General features: G+C 38.5%; 1 protein-coding gene across 2 annotated transcripts in view; it reads left to right on the top strand.

The window, feature by feature from the left end:
- The window catches only part of NBEAL1 (neurobeachin like 1), a gene marked incomplete at both ends in the record, with an annotated part of 229,171 nt that overhangs the window by 139,561 nt on the left and 72,216 nt on the right, over window positions 1–17,394 (top strand). For both annotated transcript variants that reach the window (XM_080689757.1, XM_080689756.1), the window contains 6 exons: window positions 1,034–1,339; window positions 1,432–1,581; window positions 6,160–6,317; window positions 8,064–8,188; window positions 10,965–11,091; window positions 14,910–15,058. In XM_080689757.1, coding sequence (XP_080545883.1) covers window positions 1,034–1,339; window positions 1,432–1,581; window positions 6,160–6,317; window positions 8,064–8,188; window positions 10,965–11,091; window positions 14,910–15,058 — 1,015 coding nt within the window. The remainder of the gene's footprint in view (window positions 1–1,033; window positions 1,340–1,431; window positions 1,582–6,159; window positions 6,318–8,063; window positions 8,189–10,964; window positions 11,092–14,909; window positions 15,059–17,394) is intronic.

Below are 17,394 nucleotides of genomic sequence, written 5' to 3'. Positions count from 1 at the left end.
AGCCTCAAAGCAAAGAGCCTCACCAAGTAGTAGCTGAGGCCGTCTGTGAACTGCAATCCTCCTATCTCCGCCTCCCAAATGCTGGGATTACAAGTGTGCTCCAACCTGCCTGGCTAATTCTTTATTTTGAAACAGGATCTCTCTGAGTTGCAAAGCTCCTGTATACGTTTTTGTATCAATACTTTTGATTTCAAATAACAGAAACACCAATTTGAATGGACTTAAACTAGGTTTGGTGGCACATGTCTGTAATCCCAGTAAATTAAGTCAATAAATCTTTACTAAGTCAATTAGTTTGGGTTTTTTTTTTTGGGGGGGTAGGGGTACTGCGGATTGACACCACAGATATTCTACCTCCAAGCCACACCTCCAGCCCTATTTTATTTTTTTGAAACAACGTCTCACTAAGTTGCTGAGGCTGGCCTCAAAACTACAATCCTCCTTTCTCAGCCTCCCAGAACTGGGATAACAGGCATGCACTGCCACTTGTGGCTCCTTTTACTGTGTGTGTGTGTGTGTGTGTGTGTGTGTGTGTGTGTGTGTGTGTGTGTTACTGGTTATTAAACTCAGGGCATTTCATCTCTGAGGTAAACCTCTGTCCTTTTTTTAAAAAAAAAACAAGCATGGGATCGAGGGAGGGGGAGGGAATGGGATGGGGGCTGGATGAGGGCTAATTGGATGATGTGTGCTTGTATATCCTCTCAAGTCTTATACTGCAATGTGACATATGATTACAATGCACCAATTAAAAAATAAATAATAAAAATAAATAAATGTAATAAAAATAAATAAATTTTGAAACAGGATCACTAAGTTGTGGAGGACCTCTAAATTGCTGAGGATGGCTGAAAAATTGCAATCCTCCTTTCTCAGCCTCCCAAGTACTGGCATTACAGGCATGTGCCACCACACCTGGCTTTCCTTTCACAATTCTTGATGGTTATTGTATAAGTTCTGAGCTTGTAGAGTGAGATAGACTGGCCTTCACTAGATGTCTGCTTTAGTCTTTTCTTTCTCTTATATTTTCTTCCAGGTTTGTGCAGTGGCATCAGCTAAGCTAAATTCTCTTCTTCAGACTAAAGTGATTGAAAATCAAGATGAAGCATGTTATATTTTAGGGAAGCTAGAGCATGTTCTCAGTCAGTCAATCAAGGAACAGACAGAAATCTACTCGTTTCTGATTCCCCTTGTACGTACTCTGGTTTCCAAAATTTATGAGCTTCTCTTCATGAACTTACACCTGCCTTCTCTACCTTTTACCAATGGTAGCACCTCATTTTTTGAAGATTTTCAAGAATATTGCACTTCAAATGAATGGCAAGTTTATATCGAAAAATACGTAAGTTTTGTCTTTTTGAGCAAGACTTTTCTGCTGATTTATCTTTTTTATAGAAGTGTATGTCAAAATCTGTATATTCTTTCTTTCATAAGATTGTACCTTATATGAAGCAGTATGAAACTCATACATTTTATGATGGTCATGAGAACATGGCACGTTATTGGAAGAATTGTTATGAATCCTTAATGGTGAATATGCATAAACGAGACCGGGAAGGAGGGGAAAGCAAGCTCAAATTTCAGGTAAAAAGTTCTAAGTGTTTTAATATTTAGTTTTTTACATTGGTTCTAAGCATTTAAAATTCAAATGAGAGTAATACGAAGCATGGAGTTTGATAACAAATAATAGGCTATTTGTTTGAAAATTATTATAGAATTGGAAGAAAAATAGCTGATCAATAAAAATTAGAATTAATAGTAAAGTATTCTATGCATATTGATTATGTAAAAAGTCTATTAAGAAGCTGGGCATAGTGGCATATGCTTGTAATCCCAGCATTCAGGAGGCTGAGACAGGAGGATCCAGGTTCTAGGCCAGCCTCAGCTACTTAGTGAGGCCCTCTACAACTTACTGAGACCCTATTTCAAATTAAAGAATAAAAAATCGGACTAGGGGTTTAGCTCTGAGGTAGAATGCCCATGGGTTCAACCCCCAGCACCACACACATGCAAAAAAGAAAGTTTATTAATCCTATAATCCCAGTACTTGGGAGGCTGAGATGGGAAGATTGCAGGTTCAAAGCCAGCCTAACAATTTAGCAAGACCCTGTCTCAAAATAAAAAATAAGCTGGGCATGGTTTCACATGCTTATAATCCCAGCATTAGGGAGGCTGAGACAGAAGGATCATGGTTCGTGGCCAGCCTCAGCTACTTAGTGAGGCCCTTTGCAACTCAGTGAGACCCTGTTTCAAAATAAAGAATAAAAAAATAGAGATGGGGGTGTACCTCGGTGGTAGAATGCCCTTGAGTTCCATCCCCAGTACTACAAAAAAAAAAAAAATGAAATAAAATAGGTCTGGGAGTGTACGTAAAGAGTAGAATGCTTTGGTTTCAAGCCCTAGAACCACATATACACTTGAAAAAAGTCTATTGAACTGAAAGTTTCTATTAGATTTCTCTAAGGAGTCTGAATACATATCAGTACTTAGTGGGAAATTTATAGCACTATATACTTACATTAGAAATAAAGTTCTAAGATTCATAATTTTCAGTTTCTACCTTAAAGCACTAGAAAAAAGACTGGTAACACTGCCAAAAACATGATCGAAGTGCCTGAAACCCACAAACATTCTATAAGAAGAATATCAAACATGAGTGCCTCAAGAGGACACAGGACAGGAAGGGTGAGGATTCTGTGTATGCCAAGGAAGCAGAGTGTTATGGTGACAGACCAAGCTGATTCTCCAGAAAAAAACAAACTACAGAGGACTGTGTTGAGGGTTGAGTGTTGAGTCTGACTGCCAGTTTAAGAGACACTAACTAGCATTTTGAACTAGAAGGAGATAAGAAGTGATCCAGTTCTAAGCTTTATCTTTTATTTTGAGTACCATAAAAATTGAGGTTATGGTTTAAAAGAGAGAGAGCCTAGAAAAAGAGTCGGCAGCTGGGCGTGACGGCGCACACTTGTAATCCCAGCACTTGAGATGTTGAGACAAGAGGATCGTAGGTTCACTACAAGCCTCAGCAACTTAGTGAGGCCCTCCACAACTTACTGATATCCTATTTCAAAATAAAAGAATAAAACATAAGGCTGAGGGTTTAACTCAGAGGTAGAATGCCCCTGGGTTCCACCCCCAGTACTGAAGAAAAAAGAAAAAAAGAAAGAAAGAAAAGAGTCAGGCACGGTTTACACACCTAAAATCCTAGGACTTGGAAGGCTGAGTCAAGAGAGACAGGAGGCTCACAGGTTCAAGGACAGCTTCAGCAACTTAATAAGACACTCTCTCAGCAACCTGATGAGGTTGTTTCAAAACAAAAATATAAAGGCTGGGGATGTAGCTCAGAGGCAGAATGCCCTTGGGCTCAACCCCCAGTACCAAAATAAAAATATATCTTTATAAACTTCAACTTCAGAACTGTGAAATTCATATGTAATTTTCTTGAGGCTGTCATGACTTCCATTGCTCTTTGATGCTCTGTTGTATAATTTGATAATGTTGTATCCCAAATTATTTTTCTACCAGTCTAACAATTACATTAATAATATAGTAATAACTAGCTGGACATGGTGGCGCACACTTGTAATCCCAGCATTTGGGAGGCTGAGACAGGAGGATCACAGGTTTGCGGACAGTCTCGGTTACTACTTAGTGAGGCCCTTTGCAACTCAGTGAGACCCTGTTTCAAAATAAAGAATAAAAAATAGGGGCAGGAGTGTAGCTCAGAGGTAGAATCCCCCTGTATTCCATTCCCAGTACCACAAAATAATAATTAATAATAATAATAGTAATAAAGTAATAACTTCAACAGTTTATTGAAAAAGCTTTATTTTTCTGGCATTATATTAAATACTTTAGATCTTATTCTGAAGAGTTTCTTTTAGGGGGTACTGAGGATTGGTGGCTCACACTTGTAATCCTAGTACTTGGGAGACTGAGACAGGAGGATTACAGGTTCATGGCCAGCTTTAATAACCTAGGGAGGCTCTCTTCAACCTTTTCCAAAATAAAAGAATAAAATAGGAGTGGGAATGTAACTTACAGGTAGAAAGCCCCTGGGTCATGGGTCACATCTGTAGTAACACACACACACACACACACACACACACAATGATTAAGATAAGAGAATTAGAATAGATTTGTACCAAAGTCTAATTTCAAGGTGTGTGTGTGTGTGTGTGTGTGTGTGTGTGTGTGTGTGTATGTGTGTGTGTGTGTCTGTGTGTACTGGGAATTGAGCCCAGGGGCTTTCTGCTTTCGAGCTATACCCCCAGCCCTCTATCTGACTGACTGACTGTCTGTCTGTCTCTCAGTCTATGTTTGTGGTACTGGGGATTGAACCTAGGGACATTCTACCTCTGAGCTATATTCCCAGTCCTATTTATTTTTTATTTTGAAACAAGGTCTCAGTAAGTTGTGGAGGGCCTCCCTCCATTGCTGAGATAGCTGCAAACCTGTGATGCTCCTATCTTAGCCTCCCAAGTACTGGAATTACAGGCATGTGCCACTATGCACAGCTAAGGCTTAGATCTTTAACCATGCATCGCTGTACTTCCGAAGTATTTGTTTGATCATTGTCTTTATAATGTAATTCAGTGTTGATTTGTTTGAAATCAATCAAATGCTGTCATTTTTGTTCTCAATATGTGAATGTCATTGTAAAATAAGCCAATCTACCACTTGTCATTTAGAGAACTTTAAGACTTTATTTTTTTTTTTTTTTTTTTTTGTGGGTCTGGGGGTGGAACCCAGGGGCATTTGACCTCCGAGCTACACTCCCTGCCCTATTTTTTATTCTTTATTTTGAAACCGGGTCTCACTGAGTTGCGGAGGGCCTCACTAAGTAGCTGAGGCTGTCCCCGAACCGCGATCCTCTGGTCTCAGCCTCCCGAATGCTGGGATTACAAGCGTGCGCCACCACGCCCGGCTTAACTTTAAGACTTTAAATTCAGGACGTATGTCCAGGTTATACCTCCAGCCCTTTTTTAAAATTTTTCCTTTAAACTAGTCTCTTGCTAAATTGCTGAGGCTACTCACACCTCCAATCCCCTGTTTCAGCCTCTCACGTACTGGGATTGTAGACATTACCCACCACACACAACTAATTACCAATTTTTTGTTTTGTTTTATTTGGTACTGGGGATAGAACCCAAGGGCAATCTACTTCTGAGCTAAACCCCCAACTCTATTTTTTTTTCTTTGAACATTGTCTCCCTAAGTTGTTGAGGGCCTTGATTAGTTGCTTGAGACTGGTCTCAAGCCAATGATCTTCTCTCAGTCTCCCAAATACAGGGATTATATGCATGCACCACCATACTTGGTGGTGGTTGTTGTTGTTGTTTTTGTAATTAAAAAAAAAATCTTAATAGCCAGGCATGGTGGCACTTGGGAGACTGAGACAGGAGGATTGCAGGGCTGAAGCCAGCCTCAGAAATTTAGCAAGACTCTGTTTCTAAATAAAAAATTAAAAAAAGGGCTAGAGATTTACCCTGAAAGCAGAACACCGTTGGGTTCTATCCCCGGCACTTCAATCACGCAACACACACACACACACACACACACACACACAAACACACGTGTGTGCACACATAACTTTTAATAGATTATAGTTAGAATTATGTCATTTCTTATCAAAGAGGATTTTTGTAATGGAATAAGAAAATCATGTTGGTCACCATCTTTTTTCTTAAATTTACATGATTTTATTGGTTAAATTTTTAAGCTTGGCGTGGTGGCACACACTTGTAATCCCAGTACTTGGGAGACTAAAACAGGAGGATTACAGATTTGTAGCCAGCCTCAGCTACTTAGTGAGACCCTGTTTCAAAATAAAGAATAAAAACATAGAGCTGGGGATATAGCTTAGAAGGTTCGATTGGATGGTTCAATCCCCAGTACAAAAATAAAAATAAAAAAAATTTAAAATTTTGCCGGGCATGGTGGCACATGCTTGTAATCCCTGCGCTTGAGAGGCGGAGACAGGAGGATTGCACAGGTTCAAAGCCAGCCTCAGCTACTTAGTGAGACCCTGTTTCCAAATAAAATATAAAATAGGTCTGGGAGTATAGCCTGGAGGTAGAAAGCCTCTGGGTTCCACCCCTAGTACCACGAAAAAAAAATTAAAATTTTGAAATATATAATTTAATGCTTTTATTTATTTAGGAATTTTTTGTGGAGCCATTTAATCGAAAAGCACGCCAAGAAAACTTGAGGTATAATAATATGCTGAAACAACTTGGCAGTCAGCAGTTAGCCACTCTTAGACGCTGGAAGGCGGTACGGCTTTATCTTACATGCGAAAGGGGACCTTGGGCTGAAAGGTATGCGTATAAAATTTAATTACTCTTTAAGAACTCTAGCCTGGAACTTTTAAGCCAATTTCCTTTTCATTCCAATTTTTATTGAGGGCTTTAATTAATTTTTTTCTTTTGTGAATTCGGTCAGGAATGATTAGAGCTTTATCTGTGTTTTTCATCATGGAATTATTTCTCTTTTATCCTATGATTTAAAGTTTAATGAAGGGCTGGGTGTGGTGGTGCACACTTATAATCTCAGGATTCAGGAGGCTGAGACCAGAGGATCCACAGTTCTCGGACAACCCCAGCTACTTAGTGAGGTCCTCCACAACTTAGTGGGGCTGTTTCAAAAATAAGGCCGGGCATGGTGGCGCACACTTGTAATCCCCGTGCTTGGGAGGCTGAGACAGGAGGATTGTGTAGGTTCGAAGCCAGCCTCAGCTACTTAGTGAGGCTCTCAGCAACTTAGTAAGACCCTGTTTCCAAATTAAAAAAATATATAAAATAGGTCTGGTAGTATAGCCTGGAAGTAGAAAGCCTCTGGGTTCTGCCCCCATTACCATTAAAATAAATAAAATAAAATAAAAAAATAAAAAATAGGGCTAGGGGTGTAGCTTGGAGGTAGAATGCCCCTGGGTTCCATCCACAGTACCGCAAATGATGATGATGATGATGATGATGATGATGATGATGATGATGATGATGATTTTAAAAAATAAAGTTTAGTGGACTTTTAGACTCTTAGTGTTGAGCCAGTTTATTGCATCTTTCTGATACAACCTTTAAGCTAAGGTTAATGATAGCATGTTTTAATACTTTATAGTTTATTTTGTTAATTTAAATCACTTCTGTTGTGTTGAATTATATTACCACTTTTGTAGCCCTTTATAATGTGGTAAAATGTGTGTAAAATTTAACATTTGAACTACTTTAAGATGTACAGTTTGGTGGCATTGAGTACATTCATAATGCTGTACAGTCATCACCACTGTCTAGCTTCAGAACATTTTTTTTTATCACCTGAGAGTAAACCCCATACCTTTTATGTACCAAGTACTAGGATTACATTTGTATACCATCAAGCCCTGCTCCTTTTATAGTCTTAGCTGTTATATTGAGATCTTCAATTCATTTACAATTATCTTTGCTTATAGTAAATTATTTTACAGACTGTGCTTTGAAATAAAAACTTATTGTATAGTTAAATACTTCTTTTTTATTTTATTTTTATTTTTTTGGTGGTACTGGGGGTGGAACCCAGAGGCTTTCTACCTCCGGGCTATATACTCCCAGACCTTTTTTTTTTTTTGAAACAGGGTCTCACTAAGTTGCTGAAAGCCTCACTAAGTAGCTGAGGCTGGCTTCGAACCCATGGGATCCTCCTGTCTCAGCCTCCCAAGCGCAGGGATTACAAGCGTGCGACACCACGCCCAGAAAATACTTCAATTTAACAGAGAAAGAATAAAGGTATCAAGGTATAAGTCTGAATGTCTTTGTTCAAATCCTATTTTTATTACTTGTAAACCTCATGGCATCTTAGGCAAATAATTTAGCATTAGTTTCCTTGTGTATAAACCGTAGTTATACTTTTACTCAGTTTAATTCTCTCACAATGTTTGGGTCAAATGAAATAATAAATGTGAACATTTTTATAAAATGGTGTTAAACAACTATAAAGTACTTGATACTTTCTTATGTTTTTTTTTTTAACCAACCAGTCTTTGACTTTGAATTAAATAATTTCACTTCTTTGTTTATGAATATTTTTAGGAAACAAAACCCAATTCACTGGAAACTAGCTAATGTAGAAAATTATTCTCGTATGAAACTTAAATTGGCACCAAATTATAATTTCAAAACCCATGAGGAAGCTAGTGCCTTGAGAGATCACTTTGGTGAGTTCCAATGACTGTCTTAACTGTTTGTTGAAAATAGGGCATTGGTGGGCTGATTATTATTATTTTACTAATTGTTTTTTTTTAATGTGTGTATGGTACTAGAAATTGAACCCATGGGTGTTGTACCTCTCAGATATACTTTATACTCCTAGCCCTACTTTATTTTTATTTGGAAACAGGATCTCACTCAGTTGCCAAGGCCCTACGTTGCTGAGACTTTTCTTGAACCTGTGATCCTCTTGTCTCAGTCTCCCAGGTACCAGTTTAATAGGTTTCTGCCACCAAACTTGGAATATATTTTATTTATGTATTTATATATGTATGTATATATATATCTATATATTTATTTATTTTTGGTGGTACTGGGGTTCCTGGAAACCCTTCTACCTTTGGGGTACACTCCCAGACCTTTTTTTTTTTTAAGATATATTTTTATTTGGAAACAGGGTCTCTTAAGCCAGCAAGGCTGGCTTCGAACCTGTGCGATCCTCCTGTCTCACTGAGTTGTAAAGGGCCTAAGTAGCTAAGATTGACCACAATCCCAGATCCTCCTGTCTCAGCCTCCCAAATGCTGGGATTATAAGCAGTGTGCTACCATGCCCGGCTTGCCCAGCCCTTTTTTATTTATTATTATTTTATTATTCATTCATTTATTTATTTATTTATTTATTTATTTATTTATTTATTTTGCAGGTCTGGGGGTGGAACCCAGGGGCATTCTACCTCTGAGCAACACCTCCTGCTTTTTTTTTTTTTTTTGCAGGTTCGGGGATGGAACCCAGGGGCATTTGACCTCCAAGCTACGTCCCCTGCCCTATTTTTTTATTCTTTATTTTGAAACAGGGTCTCACTAAGTTGCAGAGGGCCTCAGTAAGTAGCTGAGGCTGTCCGCGAACCGTGGTCCCCTGGTCTCAGCCTCCCAAATTCTGGAATTTTTGTTCTTTATTTTGAAACAGGATCTCACTATCCTCCAGTCTCAGCCTCCAAGTTCTGGGATTACAAGCGTGCACCACCACACCTGGCCCTTTTTATTGTGAAACAGGGTCTCACTGAATTGAGGTCTTTGCTTAATTACTGGGATTATAGGTGTGTGCCATCATACCAGGCTCCTTGTTTCTTTCTTTTTGTGTGTGTGTGTGAAATGGGGATGGAACCAAGGGCATTGTACCACCAATCTATACCAGGCACCACCACACCTGGCTGGTACAGTGCCCTTTTATTTTATTATTTATTTATTTATTTATTTATTTATTTATTTATTTTGAGAGTCTGGGGATGGAACCCAGGGGTATTCAATTTCCAGGCTACACCCTCTGCCCTATTTTTTATTCTTTTTTTTTTAACAGGGTCTTACAAAGTTGCGGAGGGCCTCACTAAGTAGCTGAGGCTGTCCACAAACCACGATCCTTCAGTCTCAGCCTCCTGAATGCTGGGATTACAAGCACGTGCCACCATGCCCAGCTACAGTGCCCTTTTGATTGTAACTCTTATTTGTCCTTTTAATGTTTTTCCTAATTTTTATTTCCTTTGATATTACCATAGCTGAGCTTGCTGTTGCCTTTACCCTAATTTAGCAGTAGTTTCAAGTCAAGCATGGTGACACATGCTTGTAATCCCAGTACTTGAGAGGCTGAAACAGGAGGATTTCAGGTTCACAGACAGCCTCAGCTACTTAGGCCCTCCCACAACATAGTGAGTGAGATTCTGTTTCAAAATAAAGAATAAAAGTAGGGCTGGGCCGGGTGTGGTGGCGCACACTTGTAATCCCCGCACTTGGGAGGCTGAGACAGGAGGATTACACAGGTTTAAAGCCAGCCTCAGCTACTTAGTGAGGTTCTCAGAAACTTAGTGAGACCCTGTTTCAAAATAAAGTATAAAATAGGTCTGGGAGTATAGCCTAGAGGTAGAAAGCCTCTGGGTTCCTCCATCCCCAGTACCACAAAAAAAAAAAAAAAAAAAAGTTGGGCTTGGAGTATAGCTTGAAGGGATAATGCCACTGGAGTCTCAGTAACGCAAAATAAAACAACAACAACAAAAAAAGCAGTTTCCCAACTGGTCTCCTTGGTGCAGTTCTACCAATCTTTCCTAAGATTTTCAATTTATACTCCTAAAAGAATAATATCATTTATTTAAATAAGATCAGTTTTCTGTTTGTACTAGATTATCTAGACCTCTTGTGTTTTTATTTTTGCCAATTTTTGCTTATGTTGCATCTCGTGTGTTCAGGAAGAATATAATTATTAACTTATTCTAGGAAGATCATGAACAAGCAAAAGTAAGTATGATCAAAAATCATATTTACAATGAAAGAGGCACTGCACTAATGACTGATTTATCTATCTGACAAGAATATCACTCAAGAAGAGGATTTGTCATCTTATAGTGTTTATTTATAGTATTTGTAGTTATTTGAAGTTATTTTAATATTAATTTTATGTTGCATAAAAGTCTTCTTTCATAGTTAAATACATAAATATCATTAAATATTAAAAAAATAAGATAGCTATTTTAAAATATGTAGCTATTATTAATGTAGTACTTGGCCTTTTCCTAAAACAAATAATAATAGCTACATATTTTAAAATAGCTATCTTATTTTAATATTTATCCTATTATCACATATATAGTAATTTTAAGAATAATTTATATATCATTCTAAAAAGAATACATTCATATAGTAAGCATATTTGATTTTTTTAAATTTACAATAGAAATTAAGAGGGGTAGTAATATTTTTTACTTTGTGATTAATAGATATTTTGTGTTTAAACAGGTATCCAACACTCACAGCCTTCTAGTGATTCATTGCTTTTGGAAGTAGTGAAACAAGTTAAAGTTAGTGATATGGATGAGGATAAATTAGAACTTCTTGAAGAGGACATAACATCTAGAGTAAATGTGTATGTACTAAGTACTTAAAACAATTTATAATTATTTTGTTTTAATAACAGAATTGTAGATTTACTTGAAAGTCTGCCTATGCTTTTCTAAGGTCCAATAGTTGGTGCTATATCACTGTTTAGTTTATCTGTGTTTGCTTAAATTATAATAATTAACATTAACATAATTATATAATCATATGTTCTGATTAATATAAATTATTATTATTATCATTATTATTATTATTGGCTTGGCACTGGGATTGAAACCAGGCGCATTCTACCTTCAAACTATACCACCAGCCTATTTATTTATTTATTTATTTATTTATTTATTTTGATACTGGAGATTGAACCTAGGGTCATTTTACCTCTGAGCTATACCCCAGCCCCATTTTTTTTTGGGGGGGGGGCAGGGTCTCACTTAGTTACAGAAGGCCTCAGTAAGTAGCTGAGACTGGCCTCAAACCTGCAATCTTCCTGTCTCAGCCTCCCAAGTACTGGGATTACAAGTATGCATCACCACACCAGACTTACTTCTTACTTTTTTTTTTTGGTGGTGGTACTGGGGGTAGAACCCAGAGGCTTTCTACCTCCAGGCTATACTCCCAGCCCTCTTTTATAAAATATTTTATTTGGAAACAGGGTCTCACTAAATTGCTGAGAGCCTCACTAAGTAGCTGAGGCTGGCTTCAAACCTGTGCGATCCTCTAGTCTCAGCCTCCAAGCACAGAAATGACAAGTGTGCACCACCACGCCCAGCTTTTTTTTTTTTAAACAGGATTTCTCAAGGTTTATGTAGAGTCTCACTACTTGCTGAGGCCATGAATCTGAGATTCTCCTGTCTCAGCCTCCCAAGTACTGGGATTACAGGTATGTACCACCACATCCAGCTTACTTAGTTATTGAGGAAGGCTTCTTAGAACTACAATCATTTGGAGCTGGACCTTGAAATTAGAAAATATTATTGAACTGAAAGAAGCCAGGCTTGGTGGCGCATGCTTGTAATCCCAGCATTTGGGAGGCTGAGACCAGAGGATTGGGGCTCATGGATAGCCTCAGCTCCTTAGTGAGGACCTCCGCAATTTAATGAGACCCTGTTTCAAAGTAAAGAATAAAAAATAGGGCAGGGGTGTAGTTCAGAGGTCGAATCCCTCAGACTCGCCAAAAAAAAAAAAATGTGTGTGTGTGTGTGTGTGTGTGTGTGTGTGTGTGTGTGTGTGTATTATTGAACTGAAAGAAAATGAAAATAACATATTAAATTTTCCATTGATAGAGCACACATAGTCGATGGTAGTATTTCCATTAATGAACCTCAGTCTTCCTCCTACTCTTCCCTTAGACGTCCTCCCTGGCTCCACTGATATTTCTCCTGCATTATCTGGAGTCCCTCTGTATCCTAATTACTTCCTACCTTGAGCATATTAGAGAAAACATGTGACCCTTCACTTTCTGTGATTGGCTAATCTCACTTAACATAATGTTCTCCAGGACCTTCTATTTTCTTGCAAATGTCATACTTTTCTTCTTCTTTATTGCTGAATAGAATTTCATTGTGTATATTTCCCATAATTTTGTAATCCATTCCTCTGTTGATGGACACCTGGGTTTTGGTTCCATAATTTGGCTATTGTGAATTGTCCTGCTATGAACACGGGTATCATCTGTTACTGTAGTTCTCTGGTTTCAGCCTCTTTGGAGAAATACCCAGGACTGGTATTTTTCATATGGTGGATCCATTCCCAGGTTTGTGGATTTTTGTTTTTGTGTTTGAGGTGCTGGGGATTTAGCCCAGGGGCATTCTATCTCCAAGCTACACCCTCATCCCTATATTGTATTCTTTATTTTGAAACAGGGTCTTACTACGTTGCCAAGGGCTTCACTAAGTGACTGAGGCTGGCCGTGAACCTGTGATTCTCCAGTTTCAGCCTCCCAAGTACTGGGATTACAAGTGTGTGCCACCACGCAGCTCATTCCCAGTTTTCTAAGGAATCTCCACACTGATCTCCATAGTGGCTGAACTAGTTTACAATCCTATTTCTCCACATCCTTGCCAACATTGTTATTTAACTCCTTGATGATTGCCATTCGGATAGAGATGGAATCTCAGTAGAGTTTTGATTTGTATCTCCCTGATTACTAATAATGTTGAACATTTTTTTCATTTATCTATTGGCCATTTGTATCTCTTCTTTTGTGAAATGTCTATTCAATTCACTTGCCCATTTCTTGATTAGATTATTTGTTTTTCTAGTGTACAGTTTTTCGTGTGTGTGTATGGCACTATAGATGGAACTCAGAGGCCTTCTACCTCTGGGCTACACCCCCAGACTTATTTTATATTTTATTTGGAAACAAGGTCTCACTAAGTTGCTGAGAACCTCACTGAGTTGCCGAGGCTGACTTTGAACATGCGATCCTCTTGTCTCAGCCTCTGAAGTACTGGAATTACAAGTGTGTGCCACTATGCCCAGCTTGTGTACAGTCTTTTAAGTTATTTGTATATTCTAGATATTAGTCCTCTGTCAGAGAGATAGCTGGTAAAGATCTCCCATTCCATAGGCTCTCTCTTTAGACTCTTGATGGTTTTCTTTTATGTGCAGAAACTTTATTTTAATGCCATCCCACTTATCAATTCTATTGCTCTATATTTAAACTATCCTCTACCAATTGTATTAGATTCACAGTATTTAGTGGGTTGTTTTGTTTTCTTCTTTCTTTCTTTCTTTCTTTCTTTCTTTCTTTCTTTCTTTTTTTTTCTTTTTGGTGGTGATGGGGATTAAACCCAGGGGCATTCTACTTCTGAGCTACACACCCAGCTCAATTTTATTTTATTTTATTTTTTAATTTGGAAGCAGGGTCTTGCTAAATTGATACAAGCCTCACTGAGTTGCTGAGACTGACTTTGAACTTGTTATCCTCCTGTCTCAGCATCCTAAGTACTGGGATTACAGGCATGTGCCACCATGCCAGGCTACAGTATATTGTTTTAATGAGTCATTCAGAATTCAAATGTGAAGCATAGTTTTCATGAAACTGAATCCATTGAACATAAAAAATATATGGACAAACCAGGCTTGGTGGAGCATACCTGTATTCCCAGTACTTAGGAGACTGAGACAAGAGTATTGCAGGTTTCAGATCAGTGTACAGTAGCTTAGTAGTGAGACCCTTTTACAAAATAAAGTAGGAGCCAGGCATGGTGGCACACATTTATAATCCCAGCATCTGGGAGGCTAAGACAGCAGGATTACTCTTCTTAGACAGCCTCAGCTACTTAGTGAGGCCCTTTGCAACTCAGCGAGACCATGTTTCAAATAAAGAATTAAAAAAAAAAATAGGGTTAGGCCGGGCATGGTGGCGCACGCTTGTTATCCCCGCGCTTGGGAGGCAGAGACAGGAGGATCGTACAGGTTCGAAGCCAGCCGCGCGGGCTGGCTTAAGGAGACCCTGTTTCCAAATAAAAAAATGTAAAAATAGGTCTGGGAGTGTAGCCCGGAGGTAGAAGGGCTTCCAGGAACCCCAGTACCACCAAAAAAAAAAAAAAAAATAGGGTTAGGGATGTAGTTTGGAGGGTTCCAAACTACTGCCCTTGGGTTCCATCCCTATTAACCCCCCCCCAAAAAAAAATAGGGCTGGGGATGTAACTCAGTGGTAGAGTTCCCTAGTTTCAATCCCTAATACCATACCCACACAAAAAAGTATTTAATATATAAATTTTTTCTTATAAGTAATTCAAATATTTTTTCTTGGGTGCTAATTTTTATAGACATGAAGTTTATATTTGAATATGATAGTATCCACTTAAGCCCGATAAACTGATGAGTTTATTTTTACAGTGATGAGAAAGAAGAACAAGATCAAAAAGAAAAGTTGGTGTTGACAGAAGACTGTGAACTTATTACAATAATTGATATAATTCCTGGCAGATTAGAAATTACCACTCAACACATTTATTTCTATGATGGTAGCATTGAAAAAGAAGATGGTAAGTACTTTATGGATTTTTGTTAAATAAGTGTTCAGTTTATCATGAATGATTTCTTATTATGAATAATAAGAAAGCAGTAAGATAAAGATGTGAAATTGTATTCTCTCGTGTAGAATGGAAAATCACTATGTGGTAAAATTTATTATTCACCAGTGTATTGGCTGGATGTGATAGCACACACTTGTAATCCCATTACTTAGGAGACTTAAATAGGAGGATTGCATGTTCAAGACCAGCCTCAGCAAATTAGTGAGGCCCTCAGCAAGTTATCAAGACCCCCTCCCTCCCTCCTGCTCTCCCTCCCTCCCTCCCTTCCTTCCTTCCTTCCTTCCTTCCATGATACTGGGGATTGACCCCAGGGGCACTCTACCTCTACCTCCAAGCTATACCCCAGCCCTATTTTATGCGTGTGTGTGTGTGTGTGTGTGTGTGTTTTACTGGGGTTCCTGGAAACCCTTCTACCTCTGGGCTACACTCCCAGACCTATTTTTATATATTTTTTTTAATTTGGAAACAGGGTCTCCTAAGCCAGTGCGGCTGACTTTGAACCTGCGCGATTGTCCTGTCTCCACCTCCCAAGCACAGGGATTACAAGCGTGCGCCACCACGCCTGGCTTTATGCTTTATTTTGAAACAAGGTCTCATCAAGTTGCAGAGGGCCTCATTAAACAGCTAAGGCCAGCTGTGAACCTTGTGATCCTCCTGTCTCACCCTCCCGAGTACTGGAATTACACTTGTGGGCCATTATGCCTGTCTAAGACCCTGTTTCAAAATAGAAAATAAAATTGAGCTAGGCTGTAGATCAGGGTAGAATGCCCCTGGGTTCAATCCCCTATACCATATGTACACACACACACACACACACACACACACACACACACACACACACACCGTTAAAGGGAATACTTTTTTTTAAATCTGTCTGTGTTCATTCATTAGTTTTCCACACATCTATGCTTTCAGAATGATGTGTTGAATAAAATGCATCATTGCACAGGAATACTTTTTACTATTTATATATATATATATATATATATATATATATATATATTTTTTTTTTTTTTTTTTTTTTGGTGGTACTGGGGTTCCCGGAAGCCCTTCTTCCTCCGGGCTATACTCCCAGACCTATTTTATATTTTTGAAACAGGGTCTCTTACGCCAGCGCGGCTGGCTTCGAACCTGCGCGATCCTCCTGTCTCCGCCTCCCAAGCGCGGGGATTACAAGCGTGCGCCACCACGCCTGGCACTATTAATATATTTTAAAAGGCTTAGTTAGAGGAACTTGCAGTAAACTTAGGTTATAATATATAATCTTTATTTTATCATGCCTTTGTACATGCACTTAAGCCAATAGGTTTCTCACCTGATCCTTTATGTTATATTTATGTTATAATAAAAGACTGATTAACTGTAATCCCAGTGCTTGGAATGTTAGACAGGAGGATGGAAGGTTTGCAGCCAGCCTCAGCAATTTAATGAGGTCTTCAGCAATTTAGTGAGACCCTGTTTCAAAATAAAATATAAAGTAGGGATTAGATATAGCTCAGAGGTAGAACATCCTTGGGTTCAACTCCTAGTACCACACACACATAAAAAGATTGATTATATCTGAAAACTGTTTCTAAAATATAATATTCCAAGCTGGACATGGTAACACACACTTGTAATCCCGGCACTTGGGAGGCTGAGACAGGAGGATCACATAGGTTCAAAGCCAGCCTCAGCTCCTTAGTGAGGCTCTCAGCAATTTAGTGAGACCCTGTTTCCAAATAAAGTATAAAATAGGTCTGAGAATATAGCCCAGAGGTAGAAAAGCCCCTGGGTTCCATCCCCAGTACCACAAAAATAAATAAATAAATAAAATATAATATTCCAAATTCCCGTAATCCTAGCACTTGAAAGACTGAAATAGTAGAATCACAATTACAGACCAGCCTCAGAAATGTAGCAAGACTTTTTGAAAATAAAAAAGGCTGGCAGTGTAGCTCAGAGGTAGAATGCCCCTGGGTTCAATCCTTAGTACTCCACACATGAAAAAAAAAAAAAAAAAAAAAAAAAAAATATATATATATATATATATATATATATATTTTTAGGATTCTCTATTCTTATGGTTAGACAGTAGAATAGCTGTAGAAGTTTGAAATAATTTTTAAAAGAAACTGTGTGTGTGTGTGTGTGTGTGTGTGTGTGTGTGTGTGTGTTACTGAGGATGGAACCCAGGGGCATTCCACCTCTGAGCTATATATACCCCTAGCCCTGCTTTATTCTTTAATTGTGAAACATAGTCTCACTAAATTGCTAAAAAGGCTCTCACTAAATTGTCCAAGCTG

Source organism: Muscardinus avellanarius, assembly GCF_963383645.1.
Source record: "Muscardinus avellanarius genome assembly, chromosome: 2".
Lineage (NCBI taxonomy): Eukaryota > Metazoa > Chordata > Mammalia > Rodentia > Gliridae > Muscardinus > Muscardinus avellanarius.
Note: the sequence above shows the minus strand (reverse complement) of the source record. Positions and strands in the feature narration are given on the sequence as shown.